The sequence below is a fragment of the Hemicordylus capensis genome, chromosome 1 (assembly GCF_027244095.1).
Source record: "Hemicordylus capensis ecotype Gifberg chromosome 1, rHemCap1.1.pri, whole genome shotgun sequence".
NCBI classification, from domain to species: Eukaryota; Metazoa; Chordata; class Lepidosauria; order Squamata; family Cordylidae; genus Hemicordylus; species Hemicordylus capensis.
Genome location: NC_069657.1, coordinates 182,749,285 through 182,762,643, shown reverse-complemented (window position 1 = coordinate 182,762,643; position 13,359 = coordinate 182,749,285). Strand labels below are relative to the sequence as shown.

The following is a 13,359-nucleotide window of genomic DNA, read 5'->3' as shown; positions in this document are numbered from 1 at the left end:
TGATGCAAAGTGCTGTATAGCTTATTTAAATTATTCCTGCTACCAGCCTTGCATGTGCTCGTTCTCTATACTAGACCAATACTAAGAATGGTATTTTCATCAATATGCAATATTGAGGCTGGGATCTGTTTGTCTTATTTGTATCCATACCTTTCTTCTACAGAGCTCAGGACAGTATCCACAGTGTTCTGCTCATTTTTATGGTCATAACCATTTCTGTACGCACCTACTGCAATTCTGTGAAGAGCACAGTCACTTTTTCTGTGATATTGATTTTTCAATAAAAGAGCCTACATTTTCACATCCAAAAGAAGGCACTCAGCCTGATCCTTACCCCATTTTCTTCAAACCAAATCCCACTTCTTTCAATGGGACTTTTATTTTTGTAAGTGGGCCTCTGGGTTCTGAAGTTTCAGAGAGTTAACATAAGCCTGGAATTGGGACTACAGAAGGCTATTCTAGGAACCAACTTTGTATCATGGAAGTATAACACCACTTGCCAAAATAGCAATGGATTCACTCAGGCTTGATTCAGTCAGTCTTTTCTAAGCTGGCACGTAAAGAGATAACCTTTGCATTATTATACTGGCTCAGTCGTGCCGTATAGTTACGATGAGGAGAGTTTTCAACATTCCGCCATTATAAGCCCTAAACATTCTATTGCTTATATAAGTCAAGTGTATCCATCCAATCCCTCTGAAATCATGCACACATCAACTAGGGGACATGGGACACCACTCCTCTGCATTTGGTAAAATCCATTGCAAAATGGCTAAGATGCAGCACTTTAAGTTTTTAACTCCTAAAAAGAGGTTTCAGAATGTTGGCAATGTTTTTTCACTACAGATAATGTATATTTTTAAATGTTTGATGTCTATTTAGCATACCCCCAAAATTCAGGTCCATACAGAACTGGTGCCTTTGGCTGGTTTGAAAAACATCAGTCTAGTGATTTTTGAGTAATTACTGTTCAAAATCCCCATAACAGGGAATGTTATAACTAAAGGAGAGTTTGAGAAGAGCATAACTGAGTCTTCCCACTGAGAAGTCTGAAGCCAAAGTTGGGAGGGGCAAGTCCTGGCAATATCTAGTGAGTGACTTCCTGGTTCTGAACACAGGTGCTAAGGACAGTCTATGAGCACTCTGACACTTATAAAGTTAAACAACCATTCCTCCTCTTCCCTTTCCTTTCCTGAGCATTTGTTTTCCTCCACCCCCTTTCTCTCACTTCCACCAAAGGGGGAAAGCAGAGGCTCTCAGCAAAGCTTGGAATAAAATTTCTAGAAAGTAAGTCCATTGATTCAACTGGAACTTACTTCTGAATAAATATACATAGGAATCAGGATCGGCAGAGATCCCAAGCATGTGGTTTCTCTTTTTTCCCCCCCTTCCCCTCAGCCCCTCAGCAAAGGATATAAGGAGAGGAACCCCATTTATTTCTTTGGGGCTTACTTTTGAGTAAAAATGTATAGTATTGGGACTAAGGATCCTATGCTAGGAAGTTCTGAAAAGGAACCTCACGGAAATCCTTAAAAGAATTACAGTAGGCTGAAATTAGAATGGCTTACATGTCCCCAGCTGCAGCATAATGTGGGCAGAACTAGGAGGGGTGGCTAGATTGGTGTTATTCATTGTAAGGCCTGATAGCAGCCCCCATAAAGGCTAAGTCCCTGCCCTATGTTGGAAGGCATGCATGGAGTGCTGGTAAGTGAAGTCCTTCCCAGTGCCTTCCTCCTAGAGCTCTTAAGAGAGGGCTCTGCTCTTTTAAAGGGCACTCCCAGAACTGAGAAAAACTCAGTATTGTGCAGAGTTCAGCACAATGGAAAATGACTCACATACTGAAGGTTTTTTGCCAAAGTGGCCCACTTGAAAAACAGTGAAGATTACAGAACTGGGTGACTTATTTTAAGCCACCACATACAGAAGGACACTTTCTATCCTGCATCAGATCATTAATAAGCACAGGTACCAAAAACTAAATACAAGCAAATTACTCAAGCTAACAGTTATATTAATTTAAGGGGGGGGGACCATAAGCACACACATATGACTTAAGAATCCTAATGAAACTATCAGAAGTGGTTTCTAACTTCAATCACAGCAAACATCTGGAGTTGCAGAGGTTAAGTACTTTTGTTTGGATTTTTCCCTTCTATAGTTAACTCTTGGTTAAGTTTCACCAAAAAAAAAAAAAAAGGAAGGATAAGATGACGTGCTGAGAACTTCTACTGAATATCTGGCTTGGGAAATATTTCTGAAACCTGGAGTTTAACTGATGACAAACTACTACAATTGCTTACAGACTTCATTGGCATGTAATCTTAAAGATACCGCCTAAGCATCTGCTTCTCTGCCATCTCTCTATTACAAGTGTTGGCCTAGCTCTGGAATTTCATGGTCAATTTCACTTCAATAAGCTTTGCAAATGGTGAAGAAACAAACACCAACACAGAACTTTAACACAATTAAATTGTGAAGAATCTATGGGGGAAGCGAATAGACTTGAAATATAGCTCCTCTCTCAAGCAACGCTATGGTTTTTGAATGGCAGGTCCCTAGTTCTCCAATGTCTATGCAACACAAAGCTTACATAAAACATGATCCATTATATAGACACAAGGCCTTGAGTGGGAGGGGCTTTCTAGAGCAGGATGGGACTGTAGCTCAATGGTTGAGCATCTGCTTTGCATGCAGAATATCCCAGGTTCAATCCCTGGCATCTCCAGGTAGGGCAGGGAGAGACTCCAGCCTGAAACCTTGGAGAGCCATTGGCAGCCAGTGTAGACAATACTGAGCTTGATGGACCAATGGTCTGACCCCATATAAGGCAGCTTCTTATGTTCCAGTGGTTTTCAAACGATGTTTCCTGGAAGCTCTTCCAACATTCCTCAATTATATCAGTTATTAAGAGACAAGTTTACCCATCAAGGGAGTGCTGGGCACATTCTGTGGCTCACTTGGTTGATGCATACTGACAACAAAGTACATTACACCTGACCAATGCTCTGTGAGAGCAGAGTATGCACCCTAGAATGGCAGTAGGCAGAAAGTAAGTAGGGATCTACTGGTATCTCTCTAAGTGATTTGTAATAGATCTGCAAGGGGTTCTAAGAGTTTAACAATAGCAACAACAAAGTGCCTCCCTCCCCCCCGCCTCCCCCGGTAAATTAGCTTGCTGAAATGAAGAAAGTTTGGAGTCAAAGCAGGAGTTGATTTTTCTGTGAAAGGACTGTTTTCTGTAAAAGGACTGTCCTGATACTGAAAACCAGAGGCACTTTGTTCCTTAATTTGAAGTGTATGCCCACCTCCCAGAGCAGCTGAGATTGCTGGATCTCAGGGTTCCATTAACAAAACAGACTGCGCAAGCCTTCAGTGTGTACATCCCACCCTAGAACATATCTCAGAATCCTTTGCAGCACAAGGGGCTTCACAACCAATGCTTCAAGGTTCTGCAGCAGATGGATCTCTGCGAAAACTGTTGCTTGAAAGTAAAAACTTTGAAAGCTACTGGTCTATCGCACATTTTTTACACACTGGTAGGGATGTGCACGGTCCGGAGAAGTCCGGACCGGCACCGAAGGGGGGCCTTGTTTTTAGGGCGGGGAGGGCTTGCTTAGCCCTCCTGCCTCCTTGCTCCCGCCAGCGCCCGTATTGTACAGTATAGGGGCGCTGGAAACCAGCCGCCCCCCCCCGCCGCCGCGGCGAAATAACCCCTAAAACCAGCCAGCCCTCCCTCCCTCCCAGCTAGCTGCCCGCCCGCCCGCCCACCCACTCACCCAGTCGCTCACCCGGTCGCTGGATAAAAAGCGAGAGGAGCTCCGGCACAGAGCTCCTCTTGCTTGGAAGGCCTCCAGCAGAATGGTGGCTTGCGCACGCGCGCATGCGCACGCCGCAAACCACACCGTTCTCCAGAGGCCCGGTCTACCCGCCGGGAAAGGGCCGGGTAGACCGGGCCTCCGATCGCTGGGTAGACCGGGCCTCCGGCGATCGGAGGCCCGGTCTACCCAGCGATCGGAGGCCCGGTCTACCCGGCCCTTTCCCGGCGGGTAGAACGGGCCTCCGATCGCTGGGTAGACCGGGCCTCTGATCGCTGGAGGCCCGGTCTACCCAGCGATCGGAGGCCCGGTCTACCCGGCCCTTTCCCGGCGGGTAGACCGGGCCTCCGGAGAACGGCGTGGTTTGTGGCGCGCGCATGCGCGCGCGCGCAAGCCACCATTCTGCTGGAGGCCTTCCAAGCGAGAGGAGCTCTGTGCCGGAGCTCCTCTTGCTTTTTATCCAGCGACCGGGTGAGCGACTGGGTGAGTGGGTGGGCGGGCGGGCGGGCAGCTAGCTGGGAGGGAGGGAGGGCTGGCTGGTTTTAGGGGTTATTTCGCCGCGGCGGCGGGAGGGGGGGGCGGCTGGTTTTCAGCGCCCCTATACTGTACAATACGGGCGCTGGCGGGGGCAAGGAGGCGGGAGGGCTAAGCAAGCCCTCCCCGCCCTTAAAGACATACCCCCCACCCGGACCCGGACCAGGCAGGGCCGGACCGGTCCGGCAGTTCGGCCATTCTTTGGAATGCCTGCCGGACCGGTTCGGGCACACAACTACACACTGGATTGTAAGGGGACAGGGGAGTGATTAACAGGGGAGTGATTAACTCCCCTGTCCTCTTGCAATTGGTTAAGGGGAGTAATTAACTTTGGCTGAATTGTGCCCAGTGTTATTTGTCTACAGCTGACTGAAGAAAAATACTTTAAAATAATCTTACCCAATGTGATTGGTCCTTAAAGAAATTTCTAATTCTCGTAATACTTGTGTAGATTCTTGAACTCTTCGCCTAAATTTCTATGATTCAGAAAAGGGGGAAAATACTTGAGTATAATGTTTAGACAGACAAAATGGCATTAAAAAAATCTTCACAATCCCATGACAAAATGAAGACAGAGAGAATACATAAGACATTAAGATATAGAGTATATTTCCAAATCCTGAATAATTAAATTGCTGACACAAGTGGTGGGATGCACTTCAAAATATATGCTCTTGCAGTAAACGTTTTCCAATTCCTTCTTGCATTAACGGGAAGTAAAATATAAATGGATAATGTATATACAAATTTTAAAAAATTAAAAAATTAATTTAATTTAAATTTTTAAAAAGATTTGTTTTATATTTTTAGCTTAATATTTTAATTGTGTCTTCTTTACAATCTTGTTTTTAAATTTTGCTGCAAACCGCCTTGGAATTGTTTTAATGAAAGGCGGTATATAAATGTAACAATAAGTACATACATACATACATACATACAACACATTTAGAAATTAACATTTATTTTTTCACATAATGCTTTTCCCCAGCCAAACTCTCAAATTTTCTACCCTGACAGTTGCTCATACATCTTAACTGGGGTTAGGGTGAAACAACTGAACTATACCTTCTTGCATATTGTCCATATATGATGTGCAGTAAAATTCCCCTCACTGTTTGGCAGAACAAAATAGGTGACCAACCTATATCCTGGGCAAAACAGCTCACTTTAGGGTAGTTAAATCATTTCTATGGGTTCAGACAACCATAGGAACCCAGGGTCAGACACTGGGTTTGTGGCACAGCATTTCAGCATAATAAAAACAAACAAACAAACAAACCACCCCAAAACTAAGACTTCCTCCATACTTCCTCACCCCACCTCCTAACATGCTACATCCTCCCTCTTAATCTGTCTCACAAACCTAGTGTGAAAAGATTATTTTACTGCCTTTTAAACACATTAGGCCATATGGATTGAACCATTAAGCTAAGAGGATAAGCAGAACAATTCCTAATTAATGACTTGCTATCATTCATATCCCCACAGTGTGGAATAAATCAGACTGTGTCCCACTGAAGCCCCCACCCACTGCCACCAATGTGTACAGTGCCATCCTATCTTTTTCATACTCCATGGCACAGCAATAAAATATGAAAGAGGGGTAGGTTTAGTGGTAGGATAATCAGGCTGAACCCCTGAGTACCTAACCCTCTGGTGCAAACTAGAAGAGTTGCTTTAAGGAATGTTCTGGTGTCCTGAAGCTCCTTTGATTAGTTTTCACCACTCTGCCAGAACTGAATTGAGCTATTTCTGGGTCAGGCTTGACTAGAAGCGGCAATGCCTCGCGTCTGAGGAAGGAATAAATGGCTTCCCCAGTGTCAGGCTCAGACCAAGGCCGCTAAACCTGAGGATTTTTATAGATTCAGCTTTTGCACACAATTATAGCCGGAGTGGGGGTCAGGGGGATGATAATTTTTTTCTTTTACACATGTGTATTTGATCCCGACAGAAAGCCCATTTACCTAAATCACAGAAGAATGACAAGCTGACCGTAAAGTACTTTAGGCACTTACAGTCTGGATTCAGTTTGAACTTGGAGCCTCCAAGTGCTGAGTTCTGCAACCCATAAGCATTGTGCTGAACAACTGCACTCAGCAACCACTAAAAGTCCACCTTACACCAGAAGTCTATTGGGTCTGTATTACTTATTTAGTTCTTTGCCCACTGACCTGCAAATTCAACTCTCAATGCCCAACAAGCCATGCTACTAAAAAGAGCACAGTTTTACCCTTTCTACATATAGGAAGGAAACCATTCTGAGCCCCAGTGACAGACAAGGCCCAGTTTATGCCACTCACTAGCTTTTCCAGGACCATACTACAGGGCGGGGGGGGGAGGGGATATATTTGAATTTTCATGTTAAAGAAAAATCCCCCTGCACATAAATAATAAGCATGTCAATGAAAAACCTAAGATGAGCCCTTCTCACTAATATGCTAACTTTCTATGTACAGGGAATTTTTATGAAGGCAAACACCTAAAATGCATCTTCCCCAACTCCAGCACAAAGTGGTTCAGTCCAGGAAAAGCTTTCAGCACTCGATTCCACAAACTGGATCAACTGGTCCTAAGTGAGAGACTATCACATAATAACAAAAGTCTCTTACCTTCCTTGTTACAGCTGGATCGAGATAGCCCTTTAATTTCTGGATATATGTATGTGGAGGATTCTTGACTTGAAATCTTTCCTGGAGGAGACATGAGTAATAATTAGCAATTTATACAGTTAGTAGATTTGCACTATAGCTAGATATCATAGCTTAACATGCCAGTAGCATGTCATGCAAATTATCTGTGCGCATGTGCTGAGGTCACTAAAAGGACCTCTGCGCATGTGCAGAGGCTTGAACCGAGCCAACGCCAGCCCTGGCTACTCTGGGGGAGACTAGTGGGGAGCCGCCGCCACCCCAGCTGCTGCCCCAACCGCCGCCTTCCTACAGCCACCGGCAATGGGGACGTAACTAGTAACTGACTCCCCTCCCACCCACTCTACACTTAGGGAAGCCCGGATTCCTCTTTATCCTCACAGGATTCTTCTTTATCAGCAGAGCTCTGAACCAGTTCACAACTTCGCACTGGTTTGGCAGTCAAACCAGACCAGGTCCAGTTCAACTGGAACCAAAACTGAACCAGCAAAACAAGTTTTGTGCACATCCCTACATGCTACACTTAACTTTCTTTGTATCAAAAACTGGAATAAATGCCTAGGAAGTCACATGCTCCGGAAGACTTAAGTATGCTCTATTTAAAAATAGAGCACAATTATGCAGGTGAACAACACTACCACCTCCTGTGCCAAATTATTCTATAGATTAATTATGTGCTGTGTTAAGAAGGTAGGTGTGTGTGTGTGTGTGTGTGTGTGTGTGTGTGTGTGTGTGTGTGTGTGTGAGAGAGAGAGAGAGAGAGAGAGAGAGAGAGAGAGAGAGAGAGAGAGAGACTTGCTGCTTATCAATTTCTGAGTTTTTCCATTTTTAAATATTGTTCCTTCTTTGTAATAGCCAACCATTTAATATACTGCATTCTTCTTTTGCGCTGGCAAGAAGTTTAATTACTTAGGAGGCTGAAGACCTTGTTCTTTTAGAGAAGTCAGTGCTCTTTCCAAGCACAATAATTGATTCATTACATGAATCTATGACTTTAAAAAAGAAGAAGAAGAACTGATGCCATCTGGAAGCCATTCGTAGAAACTTTGGATACTAGAAATCAAGTCTGAATATGGAAGCCTTGTCCCTATTGTAGTCTATTCTGTTCATTCTCTCCCTTCTCTTTCTGCCCCCACCGGCTTTACTTCAATATCTTTTAGTATTTAAATATATGGTAATTGCCTTGGGATAGGTATTCTGAAAGCTAAACTATGAGAATATGATGCAGGGAGAAGAGGCATTGTGATGTTGGGAAAACTGAAAATTGTACCAAAATCCAGGGAATATTAAGTATTCGATTGGGAAAGTTTTATCTGTCATTGTACTTGGTTCAAAAATGCAATGAAGTCATTGACAGAAGACAAACATTAGTTATGAACATTGCCAATCTTACCCCCAAATCACAGAAATGCTGGAATAAAATCTCTCTGGTAACAGTAACCCAACCCTTTTTTTTCCTTTGAAAAACTAAGTAGGTAAGGGGAGATTAATAATGGACAAGCAGGGGACAATAAACCCTTTCCCAGCTCCAAACTGTCCTTCCAAATGGTGAGAAAGACACATGCATGAGTATAGTTTTAAACATGTATTTGAAAGGTTACAGGAGGAAAAACTGCTGGGGAGGGGGAATGGAGCAGGAAAAGGAATAAGTGCCATTTCTCCACTCCTAACCACACATTCCCAAAGCAGCATGCACTAGTGCAGCTAAAGCAGCATCCTACCTGCGGGAAGTGGGATAAGTAGATCCTTATACATTAAAGCCATTCACACAAGCAGCCCAACCCAGGTAGGGTTGCTCATGTGGAGTGCTGGGACTGGTCCCGATTCCGGTGCTTTTCACCAGGGTAGCCCAGATTTTGTATCCAGGCTTATAGTGAGGTAGAAGGGCATGAGTGCACCCTTCTAATCTACTCCCCCGCTGGGTGGATGCCCAGGCTGCCTGCAGCCTGAACATCCACTGAGTCGGGTAACAAGAATGCCCAACAGTGGAGATGGCCCACAATGCACTACATAGGAACATAGGAAGCTGCCATATACTGAGTCAGACCATTGGTCCATCTAGCTCAGTATTGTCTACCCAGACTGGCAGCAGCTTCTCCAAGGTTGCAGGCAGGAATCTCTCTCAGCCCTATCTTGGAGATGCCAGGGAGGGAACTTGGAACCTTCTGCTCTTCCCAGATTGGTGGTTCCATCCCCTGAGGGGAATATCTCACAGTGCTCACATTTCTAGTCTCCCATTCATATGTAGCCAGGGCAGACCCTGCTTAGCTAAAGGGACAAGTCATGCTTGCTACCACAAGACCAGCTCTTCTCCATTACGCTCCTGGCACAGTGCATTGTGGGGTGCCAGAGGACTTCCTCCTCCGGCTCCCAGCTCTACTACTCACTGCAGTGCTGCTAGTGCGCTGCGGCAAGCAGCAGAACTTCCAAAAGACGGGTGATCGTGTGCAGGGAGGCAGGTAAGAGTCTGCTTCCCCGCCAGCCCTCCCTGGCTCTGAGACAGGCAGTCGTATGAACGACCTTATTGCCTGTCAACTGCCCTGTAATAACCAGCACACAGACCAGCTCTATACCACACATTTGTATTCACACGTCTCACTGCCATGGCTCTCACATTCCCCCTCCCAGCCCAATACAAAGAATTCTGGGCAATGCAGTTTAGGAAGATGCTTAGAATTCTAGCCCACTAGCCTTGTCACAGAATTCCAGGTTTCCCCGGGGAGAGGGAATAACAAAACAGTGTTGTTGTTTTTAAAAAGTCTGTAATGTGAAGAGCTACGTGAAAAGGCACAGTCATATCTGGCTTGAAAGTGACTGAATGCCTTTAGATGGCATGCAGGAAGGATCCTACGGCCACCTCAGACCCTGCCCATCAGTTCTGTGATACAACAAGCTTAGGCAACTCCAAGAATACATCACCTCTGGAAACAGTGGCTGTTGCTAACATAGCAGGGTGGTCCCACACTGTACTGCTAGACTAGACTAATATTTCTAATGAGTCAGTTCTTCGGACATGAGGAGCTTTTCCTGACAAAGTACAGAACCTCATCCTGAAGATTAATCTTCTGGTGTTTTTGGAATTGAAACACTGAAAGTTAGAGCTGCAAGGTTCAGAAAGACTGTGTGTGTGTGTGTGTGTGTGTGTGTGTGTGTATTCCCCCCCTGCTTTTAGCCAAGCTCGACTCCCAAAGGAGATGACCATTTACAATACTCCTAGAGAAACAATTATAGTACGGATATGCAATGGCAGTATCTATGGCAGAGCCTTCTGGTCCCCAGCAGTCCAGGTTTCACGTTCTTCCCTCTTGGTCAGGAGTTCTTACTCCACTTTGGGAACTTCTGTTAAAAAGCAGTATATAAATATTCATCTTATTCATATTCGTGTTCATAACCTGTGGTCCGTGGACCCCCCAGGAGTCCATGGGGTAGGTCCACATGGCCCATGGGAAATCTTTGCTGCACTGAATTTAATTTACTTCCTGGTGAGCCAGAATGAAGTTCTTGAAAATAACCATCCTGTGTACTTATTTGTGTTCTGGTTGTAACTGAACCCTTATGAAAATATAGTAAGTGGGGTGGAGGTCCATGGGCCATACTGGGGGATCTGTGGTCTGTAAGTACAAAAGGGAGGGAAGAGGCAGAAGGAGATGCAGGTGGACTTGGAGGCTGGCTGATGGCAGAGCTGCTAGTTCACAGAAGCAGCCTCTCAATTAAACAGGAGGTACTTCCTGAAATAAAGTTTTCTTTCTTAAAGTAAAAGGTAAAGTGTGCCATCAAGTCGATTTTGACTCTTGGTGCCCACAGAGCCCTGTGGTATTCTTTTGGTAGAATACAGGAAGGGTTTACCATTGCCTCCTCCCATGCAGTATGAGACGATGCCTTTCAGCATCTTCCTATATCGCTGCTGCCCAATATAGTACCAGCGGGGATTCGAACTGGCAACCTTCTGCTTGTTAGTCAAGCATTTCACTACTGCACCACTTAAGGTGACTTAGTAAAGCGTGCTGTCAAGTCGATTTTGACTCCTGGCGCCCACGGAGCCCTGTGGTTTTCTTTTGTAGAATACAGGAGGAGTTTACCATTGCCTCCTCCCGCACAGTATGAGATGATGCCTTTCAGCATCTTCCTATATTGCTGCTGCCCAATATAGTACCAGCGGGGATTTGAACTGACAACCTTCTGCTTGTTAGTCAAGCATTTCCCCGCTGCGCCATTTCCCCACTTACCCTCTATAATTTGGATAAAAATCTCTAAAAGCTTCCCTTTTGTTTATGTGCTCATTTAATATTCACAAGGTATGGCAATGTCTCCAGCACCATATGCCACTTCAAAATGGTGTTTTAAGTGTTTGCTTATCTTCAGTAAATATGCATTGAATTTGCAATACTGAGTCATAAAACCACATCCAGTTTTTAATGTTAACCAAAAATAAAAAATAAATAAAAATCCGGTGCACTTATCATATTAAATAATGGGTTTCTACCCAATAGCACTGTTTGTAAGCTAAATATTGATAACAAAGTCCTATCTGAAGAGTGAAACAGAAGACTCTATTGTTGCTATAAAGCAGTGATTCACAAATCACACAGTTTTAAATGCTCCATTTATGACTGTACCTGTTGGCATACATTACAACCCACACACCTTTTTCTTTGTCACAACATTCCACTTTTATCCCGATGAGAATGTTTTAATGCCAGCCTATTCCACTTCAAACAGCACTCCTAATATTTTGCTAGTGAATAAGAAGCAATGATCAAGATCACATCTTGCCAATACAAAGAGAAATCAAATCATGAGAACTGTTGTGAAAGGCAACATCAAGTAAATGTTTAGAAATTATGAGTTTTATCTCCAAGGTTGAACTCTAGGGCTGGAGGAGAATAGTTCTGTAAGTCTACGGCAAAAGTTGGCTGGGGTCCATGTTGAATGGCTAAGAAACATGACATCATACAGACACCTCCATCTTCCTCAAATCCTTGGAGAAATCTGGTAGCTTTTTTTTTTTTTAAAGTTTCCATTTTGTTACATTTTTAAAATGTAAGTAGAAGGAAGAATTCATAAACTTATTTATCCAAATTGCACTACAAAAACCAATATATCGGCAGCAAACAATGCCAAATCTAGATGATCTTCCTTTTTACTTATAAATATAAACCAACCAAACACACAGAAACATGCTGTAGAAAACGATCTATGCTCAGTGCGCTTTAGGCTACAGGCCTTCGTAAGTGTTAGAGAAGTCTCAGATTTATAGATCACTGACAACTAGATAACTTCTGTTCCTTGTACTATATCCAATGGCTGACATACCACGCAACTTTACATTCACAGTGTAGTGTGGCATTTGTAGAATTGTGCAAGAGTGTAGATGCAAAAACTGTGAAACTCCAGTTGTGCAATTTTTGCATTTGCGCAACAGTGGAAATGCAACGTTACAAACATGAATGTTAAGTTGTGCAGTATGTCAGCCAGTATAAAACTATGTATTTCAGGACCACCTAAAGCTTAAGAGATGTGCTAGTGTGATAGCTGTCCTCTTAATCAGACATACAAAATGATTATGAACAAAAACTGTGGGCTTACACTTTATCCACATATACATGTATACGTTCAGTGTTGACCTAGCTTATAAAAAGGAAGTGCAATCCTCCTGAATAAAGATTCTGACAACCATTAGCATTAACCTTGGTGAAGGTCAGTGTTGATGTTGACTTTTAATCATAATTAAGGCTGGTAGGGTTAATTTGTGCAACTGATGAAGCAAGTGCATGATATCATGATCCTATGGAGGTTCTGGGGAAAGGTTAAAAATCTGTTTAAAATTGCCTACCTGCCCATTTCTTTTGTGGGTTGGGTGGTAGGTAGCACACATCTTGCCCTACCACCCTACCTACTTTGTTTTCCCTAGGAGCTACCCATGGGAAACAATAGGGTGACTGAAACACTCAAAATGTTTCAAGTTTGTTTCGTCAAAACAACCTGTTCGACTGCTGTTTCGACAAAATGTTTTTGCCATTTGCATTTTGTTTCAAGCTCGAAACAAAATGCAAAACACGTTTCGCGCACATCCCTACTAGAAAGAGTGCCATGACAACCACTGAAATTGCTGCTGGCCATATCTATGACTGCATAATAATTCACATACAGAAAAAGAATTTCAGAAGAGGGCTGCTGGTGGCCTAGCAAAGGCTGAGATGGTTCATATGGGTGATAAGTTTGGGCGGGAAGAGAGAAAGAGAGAGAGAGAAGATCATAAGATCATATGTGAATGCAGCTTTGAAGTACAACTAAGAGAAGAAATGCAGAGCCTCATATATTGTCCCCTGATGCATAAGTTTCTTTTGACTAACCATGTGGGA

The 13,359-nt window shown here is 43.7% G+C and overlaps 1 protein-coding gene across 12 annotated transcripts in view; it reads right to left on the bottom strand.

The window, feature by feature from the left end:
* Nucleotides 1-13,359, bottom strand: part of FMNL2 (formin like 2) — a 386,434-nt gene that overhangs the window by 123,074 nt on the left and 250,001 nt on the right. For 11 of the 12 annotated variants that reach the window (XM_053258713.1, XM_053258712.1, XM_053258711.1 and 8 more), the window contains exons 3-4: nucleotides 6,959-7,039; nucleotides 4,749-4,825 (exon numbers count right to left, since the gene is read on the bottom strand). In XM_053258713.1, the coding sequence (XP_053114688.1) occupies nucleotides 4,749-4,825; nucleotides 6,959-7,039 (158 nt within the window). Of the gene's footprint in view, nucleotides 1-4,748; nucleotides 4,826-5,414; nucleotides 5,498-6,520; nucleotides 6,588-6,958; nucleotides 7,040-13,359 lie in introns of those variants that run through there. The other variant, XM_053258722.1, reaches the window with a different exon arrangement.